This window comes from Penicillium canariense (assembly GCF_028826845.1).
Source record: "Penicillium canariense strain IBT 26290 chromosome Unknown utg000006l_segment0_segment0, whole genome shotgun sequence".
NCBI lineage: Eukaryota > Fungi > Ascomycota > Eurotiomycetes > Eurotiales > Aspergillaceae > Penicillium > Penicillium canariense.
Genome location: NW_026622733.1, coordinates 463,561 through 490,855, shown reverse-complemented (window position 1 = coordinate 490,855; position 27,295 = coordinate 463,561). Strand labels below are relative to the sequence as shown.

General features: G+C 50.9%; 8 protein-coding genes across 8 annotated transcripts; 3 read left to right on the top strand and 5 right to left on the bottom strand.

Moving 5' to 3' along the window:
* Positions 1–122: 122 nt before the first annotated feature.
* Positions 123–2,366, bottom strand: N7482_008161 (sodium:solute symporter family protein; the record flags this gene model as incomplete). Its single annotated transcript, XM_056690285.1, has 4 exons — positions 123–711; positions 771–1,941; positions 2,012–2,184; positions 2,245–2,366. 4 exons carry the CDS (start codon positions 2,364–2,366, stop codon positions 123–125), a joined length of 2,055 nt encoding a protein of 684 aa, XP_056540050.1.
* Positions 2,367–7,507: 5,141 nt separating this feature from the next.
* Positions 7,508–8,087, bottom strand: N7482_008160 (SEC61-beta family protein; the record flags this gene model as incomplete). The annotated part of the gene is made up of 3 exons (XM_056690284.1): positions 7,508–7,542; positions 7,610–7,949; positions 8,085–8,087. 3 exons carry the CDS (start codon positions 8,085–8,087, stop codon positions 7,508–7,510), a joined length of 378 nt encoding a protein of 125 aa, XP_056540049.1.
* An 837-nt stretch (positions 8,088–8,924) lies between these two features.
* N7482_008159 (uncharacterized protein) lies at positions 8,925–10,050 on the bottom strand (the record flags this gene model as incomplete). Its single annotated transcript, XM_056690283.1, has 3 exons — positions 8,925–9,212; positions 9,270–9,894; positions 9,968–10,050. 3 exons carry the CDS (start codon positions 10,048–10,050, stop codon positions 8,925–8,927), a joined length of 996 nt encoding a protein of 331 aa, XP_056540048.1.
* Positions 10,051–13,307: 3,257 nt separating this feature from the next.
* On the top strand, positions 13,308–14,997 carry N7482_008158 (cytochrome P450; the record flags this gene model as incomplete). The annotated part of the gene is made up of 6 exons (XM_056690282.1): positions 13,308–13,621; positions 13,675–13,705; positions 13,760–13,903; positions 13,959–14,088; positions 14,139–14,778; positions 14,838–14,997. The coding sequence occupies 6 exons, from the start codon at positions 13,308–13,310 to the stop codon at positions 14,995–14,997; spliced, it is 1,419 nt and encodes a 472-aa protein (XP_056540047.1).
* Positions 14,998–15,956: 959 nt separating this feature from the next.
* N7482_008157 (uncharacterized protein) lies at positions 15,957–16,793 on the top strand (the record flags this gene model as incomplete). Its single annotated transcript, XM_056690281.1, has 2 exons — positions 15,957–16,164; positions 16,222–16,793. 2 exons carry the CDS (start codon positions 15,957–15,959, stop codon positions 16,791–16,793), a joined length of 780 nt encoding a protein of 259 aa, XP_056540046.1.
* A 1,313-nt stretch (positions 16,794–18,106) lies between these two features.
* On the bottom strand, positions 18,107–21,898 carry N7482_008156 (uncharacterized protein; the record flags this gene model as incomplete). The annotated part of the gene is made up of 9 exons (XM_056690280.1): positions 18,107–18,124; positions 18,184–18,470; positions 18,536–18,965; positions 19,034–19,074; positions 19,837–20,484; positions 20,544–20,995; positions 21,050–21,531; positions 21,593–21,789; positions 21,850–21,898. 9 exons carry the CDS (start codon positions 21,896–21,898, stop codon positions 18,107–18,109), a joined length of 2,604 nt encoding a protein of 867 aa, XP_056540045.1.
* A 1,064-nt stretch (positions 21,899–22,962) lies between these two features.
* sha1 (putative calmodulin-binding protein Sha1) lies at positions 22,963–26,121 on the top strand (the record flags this gene model as incomplete). Its single annotated transcript, XM_056690279.1, has 2 exons — positions 22,963–25,687; positions 25,751–26,121. The coding sequence occupies 2 exons, from the start codon at positions 22,963–22,965 to the stop codon at positions 26,119–26,121; spliced, it is 3,096 nt and encodes a 1,031-aa protein (XP_056540044.1).
* A 509-nt stretch (positions 26,122–26,630) lies between these two features.
* N7482_008154 (uncharacterized protein) lies at positions 26,631–27,140 on the bottom strand (the record flags this gene model as incomplete). The annotated part of the gene is made up of 2 exons (XM_056690278.1): positions 26,631–26,645; positions 26,706–27,140. The coding sequence occupies 2 exons, from the start codon at positions 27,138–27,140 to the stop codon at positions 26,631–26,633; spliced, it is 450 nt and encodes a 149-aa protein (XP_056540043.1).
* Positions 27,141–27,295: the final 155 nt, after the last annotated feature.

The following is a 27,295-nucleotide window of genomic DNA, read 5'->3' as shown; positions in this document are numbered from 1 at the left end:
AAATTAGTCCAAAAAAATTGTTGATATTATAAAGACACTCATATCAAGGGGTATACATAAATTAAATCCCGATCAGGAGAAGAAGGCCCGGCCAAGCAGACATTACAAGTAGATCCATCAAATCAAGCAGACGCCTCAAGCGCCCCCTTATCTTCCTCTCCAATCTTTTCTGCCGGTGTCGCGATGCCAGAAGCCTGCGCGCCATCCGCCTTGTGGGCCCGATAGACCGTAGGCTTGCGACCCATCAGATCGAGACTCATCATCCGCACAACGCGCACAATACTGGCGCGACCTTCATAAAGTGGGAATAAGACGACGCCAAAGAGTGTGCAGAACAGCCAGATGATGCCAACGACAACCCAGCCAGTGAAGAACTTCTTGCTGAAGACGTATGATGATCCGTACATGGGGATAGGCCACAGGATCATGAGAGCCAGCGTCATGAAGATCGTCAGGGAACGCGAGTAGAACGCAGCGCGGTTCAGCTTGCGAGTTTCTTCTTCCGATTCTGTTGCCGAGGGGCCGGTACCTTCACCTGGAACGAGCTCAAGATCGATATGCGCTGCGGCCGCGACGTCTGTGTCGTCAACCTTGCGGATCGCGCGCATGGACTCATAGTCATAGTTCTGGGAGCCGAAGACAAAGGTGAAGATGGGGACAAAGATGACCGGGCTAAGGAGGGCAGCGACGTTGCCGGCAAGCATGGGGTAGCTGAGAAGAATTTTGTCAGTAAAGATGTTTAGCATGGGACGCAAATTCGAGTTACTCACTTGGAACCAGTAGTCTCTACGGTCAGAGTGCCGTACTCCTTCTTCGCAGTCACCAGCCAGGCAATCAGCGATACGGCAAGACCGAGCGGCGGCGATGCAGCTGCGGCAATCCAGTTCTGGCCCTTCCAGAGCAGAGTCATAGCGCCCGGGAACACAGCTGAGGAGATGATAACTCCCATCAGAAGGTACAGGTATCCCATGCCAATACCAGCATAGTAGAGACCAGTAGCGAAGCCCGCCATGATGATGGCGTACACAATACAAGCCATGTGCGAGACCCAGACAAGCCTTTTGCCCTTGGCAGCGGGGTCAATATAAGCCTGATAGATATCATATGTGACGATAGAAGAGACAGCGATCAACTGGGCGGAGAAGGCGGATGTAACGGCCATGAAGATCATCAAGGTTGTTGCGACGGCACCACTGTAGCCAAGCAGCCTGACGGCCGCAAAAGGGAGAACTAGACCAGCGGTCACATCGCCACTGCTCATCCGCTGAGAGCCCTCAAGGGCCAGTGCTGAGATGCCCATAGTGGTGGCGCACAGCCATGGGATGGCGAACCAGCAGAGTCCACCGATCACGTAGCCGGGGAATGCGTGGACAGGGCTTGCAGCAATGGCCTTGTTGTAGTAGCCGTTATCAAGGAAGACGGTACCGAAGTTTCCAATCAGGTTGATAATCCAAAAGATGCCGCCCTCCTTGGATCTCATAGTGAGATAGCTTCCTTCCGCATTGCCTTCCACGGGGTGCGCCTTGGCGGCCGCAACCAACGCATCGTACACTTTCCCTGGCGAGCCGAGCTCAGCGTTGGTTGCATACGCGGAGAACGCGAAAAGGAAGATGACGACTAAGATTACCACGGTATGCATGTAATCCGTGATGAAAGTGGCCTTGATACCGCCAAACAGCGTATACAGAACGACACCAATTGGAAGCAGGAAGCACGCAGCAGCAGTGGGTACTCCTGTGAGGGATGTCATGACAGCGGATCCACCGGTCAGCAGCATCGCCGTGACAAGGACATTCGTCATGAGGCAGAAGACGATGAAGACGACGTGGACGGTGGTTCCGTAGCGAGCGCGAATGACTTCGAGGAAGGTGTGGGCGTTCGGGGCGCGGCGCTTCAATTCGATTGCGATGGTTGCGAAGAGGAGAATCTGGACCGTTGCACCTGTTCTAGATTAGCGTTTGGTTCCTATTTCTCGTCATGGTATATATCCATCTCGAAACGTAACACTTACCGGACGCATAGTAGAAGGGGCCTGAAATTCCGTAGTTGTATGCCACGGCAGAAGACTGGAGCAGAGTTGCGGCCCATGTCCAACTACTCACGACTGCAGCGGCGACCAGGCCCGATTTGACGGATCGTCCTGCGGTCGAGAACATTTCGGATGTCTGAACTTCATTCTGATAGCTGGGGTTCGAGAGCCTGTTAGTTGACTCGCGCCGCAAGGGGTAGAAAAGTACTGCTCACCGTTTCAGAGCCCAGGTGATGAAGATCATCAGCAGCGCAAAAGCAAATCCCAGGCCCAGGATAATGCCATAGCCAAAGCCCTGCGTCAATGGCGCTTCAAAGGTAGCCACCCCTTCCGACATGATTGTGGGGTACGATTGTTCGGCCGATAGAGGCAGGGGGAAAGGGAAGAGCAACGGGACTGATCAATTGTCGATGCCGTGGAGTGTATGACGTCTAATAGATAAACGTGAACCTAATTGAAGGTATCACAGAGAATTGAATTCCCGCCTGCAGTGAAACAGGTTTGAAACAAGAGCCTACAGAATGCAAAATATCCTCATTCCATGGCGGGGACAACATAGATATATGCGAGCAACCACGCACATCTGAGTCAAGTTCCCAAGCTCCGAGTTCGCTCGCATCAAACCCCGGAAACACACGCATGGGTCTTCAGGAGCTTGGATAGCAAGATACGACCCGCAAAATTGAGGCGTCGATAAGGATGGCATTGCTCTCGTAATGGCTTGGGCGCTGGGACCGGGACGCGCCGTCGGCGGGCCCTTCGCCCACGGCAGGACGACCACGGCACCACATGGGAGGAATGAGGACCGAAGGGGCTTGACCCGGGATTGAGGGTGGAATTGGAGCGTGAAGGTGGGAATCAACCTATCATCGTGGTGGTTGGGCTTATCAGACCATCTTGACTGGAGGCTGCGATTGGCTCCGCGGAGCCCACAAGATAAGAGGCAGCGCGAAAATCAGCCGATGGGCCAGTCGGCGGCCATCCCAAAGGGCTATCTCGCCTATGATAAACCATGTTTGGTTTAGCTACCAAATCCCACCTTGGAGTGCATTCTCTATCGTGTCTATGCAAAACCTAAGCGTATTATATAACGAACGTGTGCTCGTGTTCACGCTTACCGAACCTGTACTCTGTAGCCTCTCAGTCTCGGTCTCCCTCAGCCAGGCTCAGAGGCTTGCGCCATTCGCGCCAGCAAGACAATATGTCCGGACTCCTTCCAGACCTATGTACGGAATACGAAGTACTCATAGGGCTATCGGATCGCGAAAACTCTAGATTGCCCATTGTACGGGGAATTGAACAACATAATTGGTGAGATAGTGATACATAGTTGCGTTATTGTCAGCCGTGCACTTCCTCACGACGAGACATTCTAGATCGGGCTTCCAGCATTCACCGTGGCGCTTGTTTGGGCCACAGAGCTGGCCTTGCGCTCGCAATAGCGAGATCGGGGAAAATAAAGAAGAATCTAGTGTCCGTGTCAGTGAAGCTGGACCAATCGCTTGTTTGGATATTAGTCACTATTTCTTCCACGCGATGCATTTCCCGACTACGCTTTGAAAGGTAGCAGTGCTTCAATCATATGAAAAAATCTTCTTGCCAGCATGCCTCTTTCATGTCCGCCAAGTTATCTGTCGGCCGATACTCGTGCCAGCGGTTGCAAGATTACGGCGCAGGTAATCATCACTTATCTGCTACAGGACAAGCATGGTTATGGAGCTCCTCAAGTCAGCTTCAATTGCCTTTTGAATACTTCAGTTTCAAAATACAACGGAAGCCCACCCACATATAGCGCATCCGTGCAGATAATGCTGGTGGATCGGCAAACAGACAATATTCTGTCTGCATGATCTTGCCTAAATAGCTATCCGGCAAAAGTCTTCCAACTATCATTTCCCCACCTCCAAAAAATGCTCCAAGTTATGGATTATTTGCCTGGTGTCACTCGGCTGGGTGTGGAGATTTAGTCCTCGACATCCTGGGGATCGCAGCTGCAATACCCATTGCAATTCAAACACAAGAACGCATCACATCCCAGGAAAGTAGTGTACATACAATACTAGTCAGCCACTAAGCTCCTTGGAGGAAGGTCATCCTGTAATTGAGAGGGCCCTTCGGCTAATATGGCCCATCTTTGAGACGTGGGGAAACTGAAACGCATCCCGCCGGACACTGTGAGGTCACATCAAAGTGGAAGTCGATATAGACTTACAAGGTTTTGCAGGCTGCGCCTCGCACGGCCTCCCAGCCTTGCCATGTAGCGGTAAAAGGGAAAAGGAGTTCATTTCTAGCCCATTAATATATATTTAACTTACATAGCTAATCCCGGTTTTTAAGGGACATATATAGCCGAAGTATTAAATATAAACTAGTATATTATCCCATGAGGTGCTCCAGTATACAAAGTCCTACATCTCCCCATCTCCTCCTGATTCCTTAACAATCAGTCTCTGTTCAAAAGTGACTACACTGGTTCCTCCTTACCTGATCAACAGGCCCTCTACCCTGCAAGTAGATACTGTAACATAAATCTAGTAGTATTTGTGCTATGAGTACTTTCACGCGTTACTAAAGATAGCCTAGGCTCCATCCTTCGGGCCACAGTGGAGAAATTGGGTTACCATAGGTAATAGGTTAGTCAAGTATGGCCTTGGCGCACTTCAAATGGTCGAGGCCACATGTACACTCGCCCGGCGAAGGGAAGAATCTGCTTCTTGACTATTCCTGAGATTATCTCGTGAACAATAGCCCCAATTAATCACCATGTACATCACCACTCTCCCAGTTGAGCTGATATGTATGGTATGCAGCTATTTGGACCTGTCGACGTGGAATGCACTCCGACTGACCTGCTCGACGTTATACACGAATACGCTCGACGCTTTTGCAGAGGAAAATTTTTACAAGTATTCGCTTCATCGCCACTAGCAACGGTCTCCATGAACTAGAAAGTATCACCGAAAATGATCTAGTACGCAATCAGATTCGGGAACTCTGGATGATACCCACAGTATTCGAAGGTTTTCACGAAATGAAGCAAGTGCAATTTGGATCTTCCGATTGGGCAGTCTCCTCTAAAAGTTGTCAGAAGGTCAAGGATAGCGAGCTTGCAGCACGCTATAAGACGTATCAATCGATCGTCGCAGATCATCTCACCCTTGTTCAATCGCGGGATTTTACCGCTAGGCTTGGCAACTGCGTGAAAAGGTTCAAGAAACTCGAGGCAGTCGGGCTATTAAATTGTCCAACTCCATTCCTACTCGATCCCCGACAAAATCGATTTCGCTGTCTTGGATATCGCAGTATAAAGAAGCAAATTGACTTTCGCCTTGGAAGAGATCACTTAGTCTTCTATGAATTTTAGCCGTACGCGACTTCAATTCTATGATGCTATCGAAGCTTCTTCAAACACTCACAGAACCCAACTGTCGGTTCAATAAAGTCAAGAAACCGAGCACCTGTGGTCCCATCACTTGCGCCCAGATATCTTTGAGTCTTGACCTTGATTAGAGCCAGTACAACTCGGTGTTAGTGGTACTGGACGAGTTGAAGGATCTTCACATGTGCATAAGCCATGAGTCAATCAGTTCAGATGAAAAGCTGGGTTCTGAAACTGCCCTTGATCTTCTGTACATAGTTGCACCAAAGCTGGAAGTGCTCAGCTTTTCATATCACACAATGAGGCAGCAGTCTTTCGACGGGCTTTCCAAAGGCATCAAATTTGGTCACCTCAAAGAGCTTCGCTTGCATTCTATTGATGTGACTTATAACGCCTTACGAGTGCTTTTCAGCACGGCCAAGACAACTCTGGCGATCCTTACCCTTACATCTGTCAACTTGAAGGATGGCCTCCCTCCGACGGACGAGGAGGGAAATGATGGACACAATCGAGCCAGGTCGTATTCGCAGCGCTTTGACAGTCATGCATGTGAGATGTGGAAAAGGATCTGGGGGATGATATACACCACTCTCTCGATTCAAAGCTTTTCCATGACAAATATTTGTTATTTCCAGCGAAAAATAGCCATACAGGAGACTGGGGCTTCCCGTGGACTGAATTACCACGCGGTGTTTGACTCCGAGGTCATGGAAATCTCTTTAGGTGATTGGTTTGACCGATTGAATCCGGTGGTAATGAGAGAAGATCACTCCAAACAGCATGAGTATCACAGTAACTGTTACGCGACTCTGACAACTTATTCTTCCCCCGTCCCCCACATTAACAATTAATAGAGTGGTTCGACCAAATGGCATGGTGGGATACTGACTTCCCTGGCTCTGAGTCGTGTACTTGTGATCCGGACTACCCTACTCGTAAATCATCCGTTGCCTGGAATCTTGAGATCTTATCACTAATACATATGACTTCTGGATGCGGCGATACAAGCTCAACACCCTATCTAATGACATTGACGCTATTGGAAATGGCCGCAAAAAGATATCCAACATAAAGACCGAGATAGTCACAGCGTAGGCCAGTCTAGCCACCGTAGACGAAGCACTTTGAGGTACGAAGCTCGAAAGGCTTTCTCTAGCTACAAGGTCTGTATTGCAGTTGGCAATCACGAACTGTAAAAGGGCGTATGATAACTTCCGCGTTAAACTCAAGAAGCAAGAAATCCTCCAGACGAAAGACACCTGCTACCGAGGTAGATCTGACACTGGAAAGTCTCTCAAGTAATGATGACGAGGAAGACATGAGTGAGACAGTTTCGCCGCTGAAGGATTATCACTTTGCCCTTCGATGCATCCCAAAAAGTCTATGAATGATTAGTATCCGAGACACGCCGTGCCGCACTGCACTAAATATCAGCAACGTTGTTTGACTGATGGAGGCAAGCTGCTTGTTGAGCCGATCAACACATATGGGGAAACCGTGAGATTGGGGAAATGGTTTGTGACATCAAGGCTACAACCCATGGAAAGGGTCATATCAATATTGTGATAGGGTTTGATATCGATGCATTTTTCAAGATTAGGCTAGTGGATGAAATGAGGTATCGTATACTGGCTCCACTAATAGTTTAATGCAAGACAGATTGATTCTGGTTTGATATGGTACAGACAATGCCAGATGTCACTTCGCCGCCCGGGCAGTCTCGGTCCACGCAGGGCTGCCGCTGCTTATTCTAGCGCGAACCCCGATAGGGCGAGGAAGCATTCGGGTAACCGACTCGGTGCTATCCAACCCGACCTATACAGCAGATAGGTCTTCCCACGTTCGCTCATTCGTAGAAGCACCGCCGAATAAAATAAAGAAAAACACCGCAGATGTCAAGAAAACGGAATCACACCAGCAAAGCCAAAACTGGAGATCCCCTGCGCCGCCACCGACAAGGTTTCGAAAGGACTAAATGTCTCGGGGTATAGGAGGAAGGGTTGTTGAGAATGAGGATGGTGGTGTCACGCAAGTAGCCGATTGTCAAGGAGCGGATCCATTGAATGCGTGAAATTGAGGTCGTCGATGGGAGAACTCGCTTATGCGGAGAACTTGCGGGTGATCTTGGCGATGACTGTAACATGCACGTTAGCCCTTCAGTCCCCATGCAGATATGTCATTAGCATGAGATATAATCTTACCGTGCAGACCAACGACGGAGAAAATGAAGCCCAGGCTGAGCACCAGCACAACAACGGGGTCAACACGCAGACCGGGGCTCTCATCAGTGTACAGCTTCAGCATGGTGCCAGATGAGCCGCCAGCACCGGCGGAGCGGGTAGAGGCAGGGCGGGCATTACGCAGGGATTCCTTGTGGTCGGCGGCGGCGCGGCGGCGCATAGCAGCACGGGGACCGCCGGGGGGAGTGGGCGAAGAAGGACGGCTGATAGACGAGCCAGAGGCGGCCGCTGCACCTGCGGACTTGGAGTCGGGGCCAGATTCGGCACCCGAGGTGAGAGGAGAGGCGGGACGTGGGGAGGCCTGTTCGACGAGAGATAATGTTAGCTGGATTTTGGGATTGGGACTAGAAAGGAGGTTTTGGCAGGGGGCTTTGGGTAGTGGCGACTTTCGAGGGTGCCAATGGCGCGTCAATTGAAGTTTGTAACATGAACGTACCATTGTGATTAAAGTGATGTAAAGGATTGAAAGGAAAGAGAGGGGGAGAGAGAGGAAGAGAAAGAAGTAGGTTGGGGGTGAAGGGGAGAGGTCCAAAGTTGCGGAGTTGAGGCCACGATCGCGGTTTCCTGATTGATACTAGTGTATGTATTGACACCGTCACGCACAGGGTATCCCACTCGATTCCGGCGTATGTTATGTATGAAATACTGCCAATCCACCAATGAGAAAGCTTCAGCGTTGATGTTACTGTACACTGCGGTTTACTTTGGCATTCGTTTTAAGTACAGTATGGTGTTTACTCAATACTCTGCTAATTGTTCTATAAAAGATTGCGTAATTCATAATATATTGAGTATTTTGAGATTCCTGAGATCCTAGATAGAACTAAGTCACGGTCATAGAGGGGGAGTGCCAGCGGGCATCTGTCATCATAAGTGACATGTGGTCAAACAGAAAGGGACAAGAACACGCCCGGGAATCATATCCAGAAAGAAAAATAAAATAAAAACGCCACCAGTGCACTTCATGAAGGATGTGTTAGGAAGGGAAAGAAATGAAGCAAGGCCAAGTCAAGTCACAGGAATTTTGAATACAGCACACTTCCGATGTAGAAGGCGTGCGCATGTTGAGAAGGAGGATAGAGGAAGACCATACAGTAGCTTCGACGAGGGTGAGGTATCATATCGAAAGGCCAAAATATTCAAACACGCAGGGAAGATTCAAGCGTAAGTATCAAGATGTGCGAAGGGACACAAGACGCAAGCAGTGGGCAAGGAAAAAGGAAATGGAATACCCGCTCCAAGTTGCAACGTCGGCAAAGAAGACCGAAGAGATCAATTAGTCAATCATCATCCGGGAAGGAACTTGGCTGTTGACGTTGTCTGAGAGCTCGGTGGTCTTCTCTTCGGATTGGCCCTTCTTCTTGTTGATGTGCGGCTTCAAGCCATGGTGGAAATTGTGCACGCACATGCAGGCGTTGATGATGGTAATCACGATCAGGATTAGGGTGATGATGGCGAAAAATGTCATCGACGGGCGAGCGGTTAGGTATTGCGTGAAAGTTACCGGCGCGTACATGCGGAACAGCTTGAAGCAGAAGTATCCCATGGCCGCGAAGAAAAGCAACTAAAACAGAACCGGTTAGAGATAAGTCGTATCCTGCGCCCAGCTGGGACCACTTACGATAATGATGATCATGCCGGCAGTGGATTCCCGACGGACGAACCAGGCACCGCAGACCAGGATAATGATGGTCCCAGGGACAGCGATAATGGTCAAATAGAACTCCGCGTTGTGTTCCGCCACCACGACCAAAAACTGTACGGTGAAGCCGAGGAAGAAAAAGAAATCGAACTTCAGCAGAGCGATGTAGATCTGATAGGTTAGGAAGCGGCGCTTCATGCGCAGATCTGCGCTGATGTGCTTGTAGATTGTCCATGCAAACTCGTCGTACAGCTTCCATGCCACAAATATCATCAGGATGGATCCGAGCCCGACAATGCACGGAATGATGATCAGAAATGGCTGTGACTCGGCCCAGACGACCATGTCAATGACGCCGTTGTCGTGCATGATGGAAACTGCATTCTGTATCTGTTTCACTTGGACGGCGCCATAGATCAGGAGACCGATATTGCACGCACACAGCCCGATCACCTGAATGGTGTTCTTCATCTTCAGCGCATCGTACACGAGGACTAATTCGTAGATAAACCCGAAACTGTAGAGAGCTAGGAAGGTTGGGATTGTTTTGGAGGTGGGGCTCGTGTTCGATTTTTCCTGAATCTGGAAATTGGCGAAGATGTAACTATGTGCGACCGTTAGATTCGATTCATGTGCTCACAATATTCATCCCACGAGACTTTCAAATAAGCGCATACCATTCTAGGGCCAGCGTTACCACTGTCTGGACGAGGGTGACGATGGCAAAGGACCACGTCCACAGGGTGTTTGGGATATACATCCTGGAAGCTTTTGGTGCCGGTGCTACATTTGCGTACCCTTCGCGACCCCGAAACCCACCAGGGAGTGGCCGAAACGAAGGGTCAAATGAAGGGTCAAACGAAGCCCCTCCGAGGAGAGAGGCGCGCGACCCGTGAGAGTGAATCTTGCCGAAGTGTTCCGAGACGGAGCTCGGTTCGGCGGCGTGCTGAGCGGCGGAAGGCACAGTGACGGTTTTGCCCACCGGGGAACCGGTGGGATGTGCTATTTAAGAGAGAGGGGCGAGGGAGGACAAGTCAGGTGCGAAACGCAGTGCAGCTGTCTGCCAGTCCCTGATACGTGGGTGTGTTGAAACGCCGAGAGGCTCGTGTGCCCGGTGGCTTGGCGATTTCGTTGGATGGGGGCCGGGTGAATCAAACACGAGTAGCGAGCCGCAGGAACATCGGAGGGTGAAGGTGCACTGCTCGAGCCAGCCGAGTCGTGGGCGAGGGTGATGTTGCGACGATAAATGGTGGAACGAGCACTCGTCTCTATGCTTGAATTATTGTTTGGGCCAGGCCGCAGGGTACAGTAGGCGGGGAGTGGGAGGCGAGGTCGGGATCAGCGATTGAAGAAAGGAGGAGCCAGAAGCCTTTCCCTTCCTCTCTTTCTCTCAAGAGGAAAAGAGATACGTAAATGGGGGAGGATGAACGAGTGTCGGGAGGGAGGAGAGAAGTGGATTGTGGAAAACAATGAATGGCAGCCTCAACGGTAAAAGGGGGATCCATCCGGGGTTTACCAGTCACGACCCTCACCCATGTCACTGGACTCCCAGACACACCCGCCTCGTCCACATACCAGCGCCGGGCGGGCCACACAACCATCCCTCCTCCACCACACAGCTTCGACGGGCTAGACTCTCCTAGGTCTTACGGCCTCCTCTCACATTGCTGGGAACCTATTTCCCTTTTCTTCCGTTTCTTTTCTTTTTCTTTTTTCTCGAGGTTCTAGACACTCGCAGCTCGATGGGTTTCTCCAGCGAGCCGACCCTGGTTGGGCGGTGGTTCCTGTGGGTCCAGGCCCATCGGCGCGCAACAGGTACGCCAAACCTTGTCGGGCCAGATCCATCTCCGTTGCTCACCTGCAGCTGGCCACATCAATTCGCTCTTCGCCTTTTGGCGGCTGCCTTGCCTCTGGCGAGCGTTCCTCGCGTTCCCTTTCCTCCACTCTTGGCCCCGGCTCCAAAGCAGAGCTGATCGTCTTCCTGTCATGACGCTTCAGCCCCTGTTCACTCATTGCGAAACCGCGGGGTCTCTAGCGCACTTGCAGTGGCTCCCCAAATTGCCCTGGCTCTGGTCAAAACCCCCCACGCCACACGCCTCAAGGCCAAAACATGCTGTCGGCTCCACCACAGCCAAGAATCCGGCCAGTCAGATGGCTGTGGCTGGTTACCACCGTGAAATATGCTGAATTGGTGGCTGGGGCGCGGCTGGGCGCCGGAGTTCCGGCCCTCTGGAATGCTACTCTGTACACGGCCCTCCATAGTCGTATCCCATTGAAGCCCCATGTTTTATGCCCGCATTGTATGAGGTCCGCACCCTTACTGCGCCAATTGGACTCGAAAGAGCTTTGTGTGCTCCTTTTTGCGTGGACTTAGTCTGGGAATACTAGTTATGGCTGAGCGACACCATTGACCTAATCCGGGAGTTGCTCAGTAAGCCAACTTCCCGTAAGCACCATTTACGGTGGGACTAACTAATAGTATCACTATTGTTTATTTCCGGACGCAGTTACCGCAACTTGCTTGCACATGTTGTTCCCAATACCCCCGTCTCGACAAATTCTTGCGCTCATTAGCTAGATCAATAGCTATACATAACTCCGACTTGATGTATGCCTTAGCTGACTGCCAGCCTGAAACAGCCTTCATGTCGATGATGACAGTTCCCTGTCTTATCACTTATCATCGCACTCTAACTACCAGTATCTATCCTTTAATTGTTTTCCTCTAGCCGCAAATTACGGAATTTGCAGGGTGATTTGTGTAACTCTTCTTCTTAGAACTCAGGGGGCCTGTGCATGCGGAAACCCTCCCGGGGCAGGTGCATATGCAAGGTCCAAACCGAAGGTGCAGAGTATCGCTTGGGGCAAGACGGTCCAGCTCCATCCTACAATACTCTTCGAAATCAGGTATACTTCTTCAGACAGATGCATTAACTTCCGAACCCCAATTCAAACCGAGCTAATAATCTGAGTTTACTCCTTTCTTGTGTGAGTCTCCTGCTCTCCAAGGCACATTCGAATGTTTATCGGTAGCTTCCGGCTAATTGCCAGTCTGCCATTCCGTGCACAAGCCAGCGACCCGACCGGCAATAGGATGCAAATAGAGAGTGGGGGAGCGCGGATCAACTTACTCGATCACTCTCATATCCCTTCTTATCGGCTCGTCTTGAATCTCAAAGTGCAACTTTACGACAGGATTTGAATTCCTTGCCCTACCACGCATATAACGCTGGAATGGGCATGAGCCCCCTTCCATATTCCATGAGCCGCATACCACCCTGGCCAACCTCAATCGGGAGCTGAGTCTCAAATAAGGCCTCTAACCCATCTGAACTTGCCTATATATTCCTCGGGACCCCAGTATACCGGCCACATGAATCAAAACACAATTCACTGCATGCAAGGAACACACATCCAGTTCACCCATTTCTTGTTTTCGTTTAAAAATTATGCTAGTGAGCTTAGAGGATCTCCAGTGAGGTTGAGACGGATTTGTGTCGGTGGATCCTTGGACGTTTCTTCGTCGCTGGGAAGTCTATTTTGAGACATGGGATGTCAATCACTTAGCTTCCATTTACCATACTTCTGCCACGATAGGGGTCAGATGGGCTAGCCGGCAAGGGCGAGGAGTAAGCTTGGTCTGCCAATCCACCAAACGGGCTACTAGCCGATCCCTTTGATGACGTTGATTCGTGGCATCTCCTCCGCCTTCCTAATTGGGGCTAAGTGCCATATGTTATCGGGGCATCACCAAGCCATTCAGCGCGCGTCTACCCCCTCATCCCCGCACGATTCGATGAGCGGCGGATATTGGGTACATTGAGGGGATCGGCGGTCCCTTTATCGGCGTCTTTATAGTATACACGAATTATCTAATAGGAACCCTGATGGGATCAGTGCTCTGGTATAAATATTTAGGGCCGTGAACAGCCTTCTCAAATACCCACTACCCCCCACGGAGCTCTCAAGACAGTTCATTCTACGGACAAAAACTTGCATTTCACAGTAGGTATGACTATGTCATCGGTGTGGGTGGGCGCTGTCCTTCTCTTTGGCTATTTTGTCGCCAAAGGGCTTGTCTCACCTCTATCCAAGGTACCAGGTCCTTGGTACACTCGCTTCACAAGTCTTTGGATCAAGTACCAGGAGTTTACAGCGAATAGACGGGAGTCCATCCATCGTCTTCATCAAGTATATGGCCCTGTTGTACGTTTGGGACCCAATGAGGTATCCTTCACGGGTTCAGATGCTATCAAAGAGATTTACGCCTCTGGAGGCAGTGGCTATGACAAGACTGAATTCTATACCCTTTTCAAACAATTCAAAACCAAGTGGGTTACCGTGATGATGCCGTGGGTTGACTTAGACTAATCCTACGTGAAAGGACCTTGTTTTCAACACTATCCAAGGACGATGTAAGTTGACATCTGCATGAAGACTCTCATAGCAACTATTTGACAATTGTGCAGCATAGCAAGAGAAAGCGTCTGTTTGCCGAGCGGTATGCGATGACCAACGTCATGAAAGCAAGGCCTCTTGCTGCTATTACGGATCGGGCAATGGCTTTCGTATCCAAGTGCACAGAAGCTGGCAAGAAAAGCGTTGATGTTTATGTACGCTTACTGAACCCTCCCAACTTCCCTCCTGCCTGCTAACCTTACAGTTCAGGTGCTCCTCCATTGCTATGCTGTCGACTGTGTCACACATTTCATGTTCAGCCCGGGCGGGCTCAAGTCACTAAATATTGAAAAGGACTTTGAGATAATGAAAGAGCTGACTTACCACCAAAGCCTTCAGAGTAAATATTACTCTTTCCCTTACTGTTTCGGATTACTTTGTGCTGATTAGTGAAACCAGAAAGCCTTCTGGCATATTATCTTCCCTCCTGGGAGCCCTATTTCCCCAAGTTCCTCTACCCACGCAGCGCACCGAAGACCAACCAGTTCGTTCTGGACATGGCTGCACAAACCCAGGTTGAGGAATATACGCTTCTGGAAAAGCTTAAGCGTAAAGAATCGGGCCTCGAACTCATGCAAGCAGCTGCCGAATGCAAGGACCACATGGCCGCGGGCATCGACACTACCGGCGACGGACTGTGCTTCTTGATGTGGGAGCTCTCACGGCCCCATAATCTTGAATTTCAGGAAAAATTACAACATGAGTTGAAAAGTTCATCATCTGACGCCTCGTTCGATAGCCTTGTGTATCTTGATGCAGTGATCAAAGAAGCCTTGCGCTGTTCCCCACCGATCCCGATGTCTTTACCGCGATATGTGCCCGCAGGAGGAAGATTGATCGATAGATACTTCATCCCAGCACAAACAATTGTAAGCTGTCAGCCATACACTGTGCACCGGAGCTGCGAGGAGGTGTTTCCAGACCCAGACCGGTTTTATCCCGATCGATGGCTCGATGCCAAAGGCGCTGCGGAGCGAAATAGGCATTTCTTTGCCTTTGCAGTCGGTGGGAGGGGGTGCACTGGGAAGAAGTGAGTTTTCTATCTTACACTTTCTAGATTAAGATGTGTACTAATATTTAATGTGTTAGCCTTGCCCTGGTTGAGATGAAAATACTTGTTCGGGAAGTGTACTCTCGATTTACTACCACAGTGGCGCCTGACATGAATGGTTCTATGAAGCTGGATGATCAAATCATCTCGGCACGACCGAAGGGCCAGACGTGCAAATTGACTTTTACGGAGATATAGGTGCATCTTCATGTTTGAAATGAGATTAATGAATGACCTTTCGCGTGTGAAGAGTTACCATTGATGTTTGTAGACAAGTTGAAAAGTGAAAATTCGATACCAGGGAATATTTGTTAGCACGTTCATTTTCAGACGTACCTAGTGAAGCATTGCGGCCTAGGGCCATATACAGTCCATGTTATATAAAAATTCAAGCCCGACTCTAAACTCCTGCTCAAATTTTTTCATATCTTAGGTGGTATTCTATTCCATATGCTTCTGTCCTTTGATCACCACCACTTTCCTCATTATCATCTTCTTGATCGCCATATTCCTGGACATGGAGGCAGCCTTCAGCGCGGACCCCTGGACATTCCAAACCTCCATTGGATTCATACCTTGATCTAAGAGCATTTGTACAATCTCAGCGTGGCCTTCCACGATTGCCCACATTAGCGTTGCGGCGAGCTGCTTTTGAGTGAATCGTCTTCTGGATCATTCGGGTCGAGGTTGTGATAAGAAAGAAGAACTTTCACTATGCCGGCTTTTTACTTTGTTCCCGCAGCTTCTAATGGCACCGTTGCATAATACGGACGATAGTTAAGCGGGACACTCAGGTGTGATCAACCACCATGGAGTCCGTGTTCCAAAAGAGCTGCTCGAGCCGATGTGCGGGGCATGAGGGGAAGCCGATAAGGCCCGCAGCGATCGGTGTGTCGTTTAGCGACACCCACCTTATAGGCTGCGCATTCTTCTCCTCGACATACCCAATTCGTCTCTATCGCAGGCCCTACTTTCTAGGGTTTAAAGTTCAAATACCCGCAGCGACCTACAAACTTCCCTATTAGGGCCCACGGAATCTGGAGAACTCCGATCCATCCGACAGCATCCAGTCATTGCAAGGGCGCTTTTGTTCCCCTAAATGCCCCTTGACTTCATTGATTCCTTTTCCAAGGATAGGAGACCGATCAAGTTTTAATATGGCCAATACCGGTAATCCCGCAGCTTCGTCTTGTCGCTTCTCCACCCGTATTTCCCTACGATGGCTCCCCGAGCCTGCGCAGGAAACGACGGATACAATCGTCATGTCTGTTAAGGACTGGTACCTAGACTTGCGAATGGACAAAGAGACCGGTCAAGTGGACTGGGCAATTGCTGGACAACGACTGATTGAAAGTCAAGAGCCTCGTCTGTAGTACCAAGTACTCTCGTCTAATCTCGAGTCAAAGCTAATCGCTTCTCTAGTGCGCGTATCCTTCACTCACGAGCTCGACTCGCATAATGCCTTCGAGAGCGTTGATTGCGGCACGTTTGTCTCACTGCCAAACGGTGATGACCTTGAGACAGGATCCATGCCCCGCCCTGACCTGCCGGGGGCACCTGTAACGGAGTACGAGGAGGTCTGGCGGGAGTTGCCCTTTAGAGAAGGTCCCGAGGGGATGAGTAAAGGAATGTCGTGGGTGCTAGAGTCTGACGACAGTGAGCTGGAAAGAGAGGGCGAGATTACCGTGACCAAGACATTCCTCGGCCGGATCTGGGGCACCTATCTTGCACTGCAGCAGTCTCAGACTCATAAACGACAGAAGAATAAGTCTGGAGCTTGGACTGTGATTAAGACTGGGGCCGATGTTAGTGTCAGAAGGGAGGAATGGAGCTCAGCCTGGAAGGATCGGTATGTAGTTGGAACGGCAGGAGCGGTGCTGCCGTCTATGAGAACTGGATTTGAAGGCGAGGGTAAAGGGCCTTGGAGAGTGCCTGGAGAGAAACTGAACATTGATGGGAGGTCTTTTATTGTTCGAGCGTTTGAAGAGATTTGATTTCAACAAATCAAAGTATCTGGAGGATGGGGAATCCGGGCTGTATAGTTCGGCTTGAGCTCGCTGCCTTACAAAACATATCGTGATAATTTGATCAAGCTACGCAGTGTTCCCGGCTTCCAACCCAGAGCTTTGGACAGGGCAATCCATTCAAATAAATTCAAACTTTCTCTCATCGTCCAAAAAGGCATTCTCGATAGTGATAGCCAGGTGCACGACCATAGCTTAGGAGGCTTTCCTCCACTCCGCGGCAGAATCCCAACTAGCACCCACTCCAGAAGGCGGTCAACATGACAGCCCACAGCTTCCCATTTTCTTTTGACTCACTTCCTCTCTTCTTTTTTTCTTTTCCTCAAGCGCCATCCCTGCCAATGCTGCGTTTCTTTGCTACACACGACAGCGGGTTCGCCCCTGTCCTTGGTGCCCTGGACTTCGTCCAGCCCAAGACCTTTTGCAAATGAGAAATTCGGAGAAATCTCCAACTACCCTACCCGCCCTCTCTTCGCCCGCGAAGTCCGGGGGCCGGTGCTGCCCGCGAGGGCCTGGTGTGACCTAGTCGACACACCTGCATTCGGCATCAGAAATACCGGGGAAACGGCTGGTTCCTTCGGGGGCTGGTTCGATACCCTATGGGAGCGTCGGTGCGGAGATTGTGTGTGATGACACTTTAGTGCAATACGCGGCATACTGTGCTCCTCTCCTTTACGGGGAGGGGGTGGTATCATTCGATTCCGATCATTCTGGCGGGGGTGGCGCTTCACCTTTTTTCTCCCCCCAGGTCAGTATTTTACCCCCGTTCCACTTGCTGTTGCTGCGTTGTGCGCCAGGAGTGGGTCTGAAAAGGATTGATTTTTGGCGACTCTGCTAATTAGTGGGGTTGCGGGCCATGTCCCTGCTAGGTCTCTCTTATGGGGTCCTTGACTGTACATGGTGTTTGATGGGCTGGGCTTTAGGGTTGGGTTGTTTGTATGATTCGTTAAAGAAAGGAAATCGAAGATTTTGCGAGATATGGAAGCATCCTTGTACCTCCCATTGTTGTGGGCTAGTAGTACAGAACGTGCAAAATGGAAGATTTCAGCACCGGAACTCTTTACTGGTAATATGCAAGGTGGGTAGATGAAATAGCCCAAGAGCCTTTAATTAGACCACACGGGATGTAATTGGAACAAACTATCATGGGAAAAAAAACTTTGCCATCCCTTCTATTCCGGGACGACGTAGGGCAGAAAAAAGTAACAAGTCATTGCCTCCGTCAGGGGATCTCCATTATCGTAGGGGCTTCGTTTTGCCTGGTCTTGACCAGTTCATGTGATCTACTCCTCATCGCCGATCTGTGGAAAAGAGAGCGGGTTAGCATTGCTCGCACAGGCTCGGAAGTAGTTTCACATACCTTAGGGGCGAGGTAGAACCGCAGGTGGCCGCTGCCAAGAGGGTACTCAACAAGCAGAGGCACCTCCTGGGACAGGTTCAGCCTTACGGAGCCGGACAGGTTCGACGCCTTGCAGAAGTTGACGAGGTACTTGAGGGAGAAGGTCAGGGCGACAGGCTCGGAAAGGTCAATGGTAACGTTCTGGTCGGGCTTGTCGACGTTGGTGTGCTGGCGGATGGTAACGGAGCCGTTGCCAATGTCACCGGAGCAGGAGAACTTGACACCCTCCTTGCTGGCCTCAATGACGACTGGAGATAAGCGAATTAGCCTCACGTTTCTCGTTCCGCAGAATACGGCAATCTGATATACTCACCGGACTCGGAGAGAGCGTTAAGATCTCTGCAGATGCGCTGGAACTCCATGGAGGGCATCTCAACGGTTGCGGCATATTCAGTCTCGGGGATGGCCAGGTGCTCCTGGTCAATGTCCATGAGCTTGATATCATACTCACTTAGCCTGTCGGTCTCGGCACTCTCGAACATCAGGTTAACAGCATCCGGCGAGTCCTCAGCCTTCAGGGTCAAGATGTCTTCATTCTGGGCAGCCCGCAGGACCTTGGTGAGGGAGAGCAGGTTGATGCCGAGGGCAATGTTACGGTCGCAGCGGTAGGGAGAGAATCCCTCAGCACGGAGCAGCATGGAGACCAGGGCAACGTGCGAGTTGTCCATGGCCTGGAGGGCAATGCCGGAGTCATTGCAGTCGAAGTTGCAGTCCTGGACAAGGTCCTTGATGGCGTCGACGACCTAGAAGAGCGAAAGTCAGCATAGAGGACCGACGGCGAGGAAAGTATCCATGCTAGGGGGTTACATACGCGCTTCAGAAGGCTTGCCTGTTCCAATCGTGCCTCAAGCACTGTTCCAGCGTGTTAATTGGGCTCTTCGCACAACGGTCGGGTTGGAGTTTGTGCACTTACTGTTGATGTGGGGTTGCGTTTGTGGGTTTTTGAAAAAGGAAATGTATTAAGAGAATGGGGGAGACGGGGAAACGGCGGATTGACGGCGAAGGTGTGAGGAGGAGGGAGAGGGGAATCCAGAGTTGAGGCTGCTAATGAAGGTAGAAGAGTCAGCGGTCTGAATCTCAGGCGAAATCGCGTTCGAGGGCTAGTGGGGAAACACGCGCGCACGCGTTTGGCGATATGACCACTTTCGGTTAGCGTGGTGCCCAAGGCTGCAAGGTGTCTACATCCGTCTCTATGTATGAGGGGCAACTCAGGAGAGGCGTGAAAAATAATCAAATACAGGTCCATTGGTAACGAGGAAAGCTGCAATGTACAAAAAGGCCTGGAATGAGACCCCAAAATCCCAACCTGCAAGCGAGAAAACTGTACCGAGGAGCGAAACAAACCCTCCAATAAGTGATAATACAAACGAAATGAGACAAGCCACATATAGCCCTGTATAGCCAAATAGCGAAAAAAATATGAAAATAAAGAAAGTTTGACAACATTGAAAACACCACCATCGCCGGATCCTTCTATAAATTTCATGGGTATCGTGTCAGCAAGCTATGGCGACGTGAAGCCATGCTTCGCATTGAGCAAGAAAACAAAAAGAACAAGAGAGCGCGAGGCTGTGTGGGTGCTGAAGCTTCTGGGGACAGTATTTGGTTAGATACTGGTCACCCGTTTTGAGGTATTGTTGCGAGGTCTTTGCTGGATGACCATCTCCAGTTCCTTGAGCATATTGGTTTTTGCATTTGCCTTATCTTGAACTGCCACTTTATTCGCACGGGCTTCTCGAACGCGTGCCAAACGCTCATCTCTTGTCAGAGACGCTCTCTTGTTTCGCGAGGCAGGGAGAACGACTGCTTCAAAGATCTCCTCGTCATCGAAGCTATGTGTCAAATCTGGACGGCTCTCCCCATTCAGGGCTTTGAGAGCGTCGGTCGGACTACCCTCAACGGCGGTAGTACCGCCAAGACTAGGGGTGGGAGACAGTGGAAAGGCTGTACTTGGGGGCCTGGAGCTATCTGTGGCACTGAGACGACCTGGATTGTTGACAATGGCGGCTCTCCCTAATTCCCACTCTTGGAGTAGAGCCCTGATATCGCCACCGATGGCATCGTATTGCACAAGGAGATTCGCTTCAAATTCCCCAGCCTCTGACTTTTCGAGATTGGCGTTGGACTCCTCGCTGATGATGTGCATTTTGGCATGCAAGGCACGAACGGCCTGAGATAAGGAGTTGAGTCGCCGAAATTGCGCACGCATATGCTCCTTGCTTGGAGAGGCGGACGGTAACGGCGACGGCGGGATGGCGTCCCCTGCAAAAATTAGCTGGTGTCTCTCGGAGCAGGTCAAAAAAGACAAAAGAGACACTCACGATCCTCCTCGTTCAAGATGTTGGCCATCTTGGCCATGCTAGTTCCAGTAACTGCAGCAAGCTCGCGCATCTCCTCCACGGCGGCACTCCACCTCGTGATATCAGATCCATCTCCATCGGCACTGAGCGCCAGGAGGCAGCATAGAACACTCTTTCTCACAGTGTATAGTTTTCCAAACAATTCGCGCAGAAACCGCAACGAATACTGGTCTTCCATGGACCGATGCGATAATGCTGACTCGATTGCTTCGAGGTCCTCGAGTGCGATATCGTAGATATCGTAGTATTTGGCTAGGTTAGCTTCATCGGTCAGAGGCCGTAATATATTTTGCGACCGAATATAGCGTTCAAGGATTGACCAAAAACATTCAGACACAGCTCTCCGAAGTCGCAAGCACCGTCGGATTTGCACCTGGTCCTCCAGTCGACTGATAGGGGGCAAGGGGGTACTTCTGGAAGGCCAAGTCAGTTCGTACTCTTTCCCCGACCTGATGCACAAATCTTACATCCGGTAGCCTCTGGAAACCAGCTCCACCTCTTGTATGAAGACCACCGAAGCTGAAGCAGCCGAGTCAAATCCCTGAGCATTGCCCACAAAAGTCCCGGCAGCTTCCACCGCCTGGTGCCGCAAGTACTTCAGCCATTGTCGTTTCGCGAATGCATAGAAAAAGACTCCGAGAACCGGGACTAAAACCAGCAAAATCCCGACTTTACGTGGATTGAGCCCAGATCCAGTCTTCGAACGGCCCCAGTGTAGTGACCAAACTATCGAGAAGGATGTAGCGGCAGTGACAAGGGCGCCTTGCAAGCCGAAAGTTGTGGAGAGGGAGGGGAGTTCGGCCGGTTGCGATGCTGAAAGGACGTCCACAGCGGATGTGTAGGAGGGCGCGCTGTGCTCGTTCAATAACTGGGAGGCGACGATGACATATCCGAATTGTTCCAGGAATCTCTCATTGTCTCCTCTTGCAATACGTGCATTTAGGGCAGACTAAACAGATGGGCACATAGGTTAGGATATATTTCCCATCATTGTATCGCAGGAGCCATACCGTGCAGGCACTGTATAGTTTCTCGACAATCGCCCCATGTGGCGAGTGCCGGAGGTTCAAGGGCTTTGGGAGCTTGTTGCGAACACGTTTTTGGAAGCGAGAAGCTCCGCGAGGAGCAAAGTCAGAGGGCGGGACATCGTGTTCACTATCGCCGTTCGCTTCCGACGCTGGCCATTTCTCCTCACTTTCACCCACCCCTAGAGCCAAAGCGTGTCAGTATGCGGGCCCTCCGTATTGCGTCGCAAGGCCACACGTACCTTGGAGGTAGTCGTCCAGAGGCGAGTCCTTAGGCACAAAAGACTCCATAGCCGACAATCATGCCGGAGAGCAGAGCGAGGAATGGAAGTGGAGGTGGCGGGCTGGCGGAATGGTGACGGAGTGGAGGGGGATGGCGAAGGTTGTTACAGGAAAAGGCGCGCGCCTAGGGACATGTCGCAGAACAACCAACACACTCCAGTCACAATATCATGCTAGTCCAACAGTCTCAGACAAGAAACAAAGAACAAGGAGCTTAGGGGCGCGGCCACGTTGACGGATCATCCGGGGAAAGGAGAAGTCACGAGAGTCTAACTTGTCTAAATTAGGGCTGCTGACCCACTCGCCTCCTTTTCTCGCAATGACATAGCTTTGCCCTGCATGTTCAACCAGTCAACCAATACGATGACCCTGATCTCCATCCATCTGATTGGTAGCCTATACAACAACCGATTGTGATCAACTCATCTACTATATCCGCCGGTAGATCCGAGGTGAACGAGGAGTAGGGTGTCGTCGTTTAGAATATGCCAGGGGGCGGGACAAAGGCAAAGTACCTGCGACCGAGCTTCCGGCTGCAGCCTACGCAGATTACACGGTGGATAGCGCCGAATGTAGTTGGATACAAAGATAGACTTTGGGACTGTCTCCGTACATTGAACAAGTAGATGACAAAGATAGTTAGCCGGTTTGGGTTTATGCAAGTGCACACCTACCTGGTTGGGCCATGTCGGTGCTATTCTCCTTTGGGAAGGAGCGATGCTCAACAGTCACGTTTGTATGCCCCACCTATATTAGGTAATAATAGTTGCCCTAGACAACGCGCGTGTCAACAGCACGGAGGGTGCTTTGGATCACAGACACGCGATAGATACGCGTGGTTCGTCAGTAGCAGTCGTGTTTATCGTCAGCTACCACTTCTAATCAACTATCCTACTCGACATTCCAACAAGTGTGTGTTGGGAAACACCCCACGCATCAACCTCACCGCTTCTCTGTGATCAGCAAGCTGCAAGGTTGCACTGCACTATCGACTACCGCAACCTCCAAACTACATTCCAACGACCTTATGCGCCGATAAAATATCTGCCTTCAACCGCCCGTGCCTCGACAGCATGTCTGGAATTCTCAATGAAGCCTTCACACCATGCCCGTCGAGGTCGCGGTCCTCTGGATTTAGTGAACACAGCGGTAGCGACACGTTCGACAGCTTGTTGGATGGCGAATCGGTCTTCGAACCGACGGGACAGATTGAATACACTACCGAAGTACGAGCACCGATCCTGACCGGGGTTCGCCCTCGACGAGCCAATCGAGCCGGAAATACATTCCATGTCCACGAAGATATTGCCGAGAAGCCGGCTGGCCCAGCAGAGAAACGGAGGAGACCAAATGCAGTGCCTCGAGGCCCTTCTGATCGCAAGTCATCCTTGCTTGCTCAACCCGCCCAGCGATTCCGCCCAAAAGTCAACTTTGCCCCGAGTCCGCCATCCCGACATTTGAAACTGGAGTCTGAAACACTACAAATACCGCAAACACTCCAACTGAAGACCAGTGACGGATCCCTGTCTGTCGCACGACCTGCCCTCAAAGGATTGAATTGGGAGGATCAGGGAAACGGCTTGAAAAAGAATGTTCGGCGTAACACAGTCTATATCCCACCAGATGATACCACCGTGGCTAGCGTTTTCATGGGACTTTTTAGTCCGCTCAAAAACCCTTGTGGAAATGCCGTGCCTCCGGTAGCGGAAGATACCCAAGTCAATACCCTTGAAGCACAAATTGCAAAACGACAAGCCAGGAAGTCCTTGGCAGTATCTGCCCGCAGGGCTCCCCTCCAACCTAGTACGAAAATCGCGCAGGAAGCTACGTTCAGGGTGGATGTTGCGGGCAAAAATGGCGGCAAGGAGAATGTTCCTCCCGGAGCTGTCGTCAAAATTGAAAAGAAAAGCACCACGGAAGCCAGTGTGCCATCAAAGCCGAAAAGAATCAGTACAGCCCCGGTATCGAAACCTGCTCGCCGCACCACAACAACCCACCAGCTGAGAAAGTCAGAGTCTACGAGCTCTGTCGCCGGAGCAAAGAAGCAGTCAGCAAAGCGGGGTGTCTTAGGTGAAAAGCAGAATAGTGTCCAACTCTTGCCACCTTCTCTTCATCTTGGAAAAGGACTTCGCACTGAGTCAAAGGATCGTCTGAAAAATGCATCCGCATCGCTCAACGCCCGCGCATCTGCATTGTCAGAACGACGTGATCATCCGCAGACTGGGCGTGCTTCGAAGGTTGGAAATGTTTTGAGATTGAAGGAGTTGAACCACCAATATCCGATGTTGACAGAGAACATCTCGGAACCCTCTCTGTACGAAGACAACTGGCTCTCGCATCAGGAAACTGTGATCACTCAGTTGGTCAATGCTTTGTTTGAGTGCACTAATGGAGACCCAACTGCCATTGATCCACATGCACTTCGCCTAGAATTTCTTGAACTCTACCACACCGAATACTTTACACAACTCTATCAACGACTTCAGGCATCCTTATCATGTGGAATATTGAGTATCCCCAAAGATGTCCTTGCCCGGGACAGTCGTCTCAAGCAAGATGTGGGCTTACGGAGGAAGTATCTTGACATCTGGATCCAGTCGTATGACCTTCGCGCATTGGTGCCAGCTTTGGAGACGGTCGTGGGTCGAAAGGTTTCCAGCGATTCCAATCTGTTTGATCATGCGAGCGAGCCCTTTGGGAACGAACTCAAAGCCAGAAACGCGATTTCCCGAAAAATCGAACGCTTTCTGGACGCATTCTTGCTGCACAACGATGATATCGATCATGTGATTGATGCCCACGCAGAAACGCACGCAAAGTCTTATCGTCGGACGGTTCTTCGAAGCATTGTGCTCGTTATCCTTTTGGACCAAGCAAGACAAAATCTGGGCACCGGTTTACCTCGTCGGCTGTTTGTATCATCATCTCCTTACAAGTCTTCTGTTGAAGTCCTCCATGCTCTATCCCGTCTGTTATTACCTTCTGCTGGCGACATCACGAAGGCTCTGGGCCATCTTGGCTGTTATGTTTCTTACAAACAGCATCAGCTGCAAGAATATGACTACCTAATGGACAACATCGCCGTGGACTTGAGAGATGGCGTGCGCCTGACTAGGATTGTTGAAGTTCTTTTTTATACCTCAGAGCACCTGCAGACTGAGCTCGAAGACCTGACCGAAGTCACTCTGTCTTCGGGAGAGGCGCTTTCACTTCTTGGCGATGAAAGGGATTTGCCTCTCTCCAAACATCTGAAGTACCCCTGCGTCAGCCGGGCAACGAAAATTCACAATGTTCAAATCGCACTCTCCGCTTTGAATCCCATCAAGGGTTCCGGCGCAATACTTCGTGATGTACGCGCAGAAGATATTGTGGACGGTTATCGTGAAAAGACCATCGCGCTCCTCTGGGCTCTGGTCAGCAAATGGGGCCTTTCTGGCCTTGTTGACTGGGAGGATCTCAGTAAAGACATTGCGAGGCTCCAGCGCAAGGCTTGTTCGCAACTTGGCTATGACTGGGTCAAGGACGAACAATGGTTTACACGGAAACCGTCTTCCAATAATGATGAGCATGCTGCATCGCTCCAGCAGTGGGCTGCAATCCTGGCAGCTCTTAATGGCCTGACCATCAGCAACATGACAACCAGCTTTGCTGATGGCAAAATCTATGGGAGCATCATCGATGAGTATGAGCCTTATATCACTGGCAGTGCCCATCAAGACACCGAATTGATGAATAGACATTCAGTGTTGATGTCTTTAGAGCCTCGCCTGCGATTGTTGGGATGTAGCTCTCAGTTTGGTAAGGGAATTCACAGAGAGAAAGAAGTGGTTCTTCAAGACAAAGACTAATATATGACAATAGCATGCCTCGTCTCCCCAGGCAAAGCCTCATCGCATCTCCTTGACGGAGACTTCACACTTGCTGCCCTTGCATTCCTCTGCTCTCGATTGCTCTCAGCTTCGAAGCGCGCCCGCGCAGCCACAGTGCTGCAGCGCGCTTGGCGAGCTCACATTTCAAAGCGGGATGAGTTCCGTCGCATGATTGCACGCAATCTTGCTGCGCACTGCGCGGCCGTCGTCCAAACAAGGAACGAAATTATCTGGGCGAAGGAGGTGATCACTCGTTATTGGAGGAAACACCAGGCCTGGAAAGGAAAAGCGAGCAACACACGATATCGGACTTTGCAAAAAGCTCAACGTCAGCAGCGAAAGACCGCTGGACGGCCGCTCTAGACGCCTCCATTTCTACCCCACATTGACATTACTGTCATTCCATGCCTCAACACTGTTGAACCGGCATCATGATCATGATTACGAAAGCCTTTGACACGTTCATTTTTGGGACTTCTGATTTGTTTTCTTTGGTCGCTGCTTACGGAGTTGATTGGTATTATGATTGGGCATTGAAGCGTGTTAGGACTGGACACAGGAGCTGGTGTCCGGTTTACTGATGTCCACATACCCTGATTGTACTCGCAAGCATTCATTTACTTCAAGATATCCCGTATCAAATCGTATTTTCCCGCTTCTGATACTTTGCTTCATGCCGATCATGCGATCCTTGAGTTCCCCGTCTTGACGCCTAATCATGATGTATCTCGGCACGTCGCAGATACCACTAAATTGTCATGGTGCATTGAAGCAGAATGTTCATTGACATTCCTTCGTGGGGCTCATATGCAGCTTGTCATGCCCGATCCCTTTCCACCCGCACCTCATACCCATTTCCGTACGTACTCCGCTTACCAGCCGCCGCGCTAAGAAGACGTCAGAGCTTAGACAGGCCAGGTTGACTGCAAGATAGTATATTGACTTACTCCACCGGGGCCGCCAGGGCCGCCACCAGGGCCACCGTGAGGGCCACCTCCAGGCCCGCCGTGGTGACCAGGTCCTCCAAAGCCACCAGGTCGTCCAAAGCCACCAGGTCGTCCAAAGCCACCAGGTCCTCCAAAGCCACCAGGGCCACCAGGGCCGCCGGGACCACCATGAGGGCCGCCATGAGGACCGCCATGAGGAGGGCCTCCAAATCCACCAGGACCACCAGGGCCGCCGGGGCCTCCGTGAGGGCCGCCATGGGGTCCGCCATGGGGTCCGCCATGAGGACCGCCAGGGCCCCCAAAGCCACCAGGGCCGCCAGCGCCTCCAAATCCTCCAGGACCACCAGGACCGCCGGGGCCTCCCTGGTGGTTGCCGGGAGGAGGGCCACCTTCAGGTTGATTGTGGTGGTGGTGATGATGCGAGAAAAGACCCATCTTTGCTTTTTGGTGTAGTATATCTGATAGAAAGAAGGTCAAAGAGAGGAATGGATGGAGAGGTTGTAGTTTGCGCTCGTAAGTGGGACGTAGCTTGCGACCCTTATATACGGCTATGCTAAGAATAAATCTTGTGGCTCAGAGTTGAGGATGTC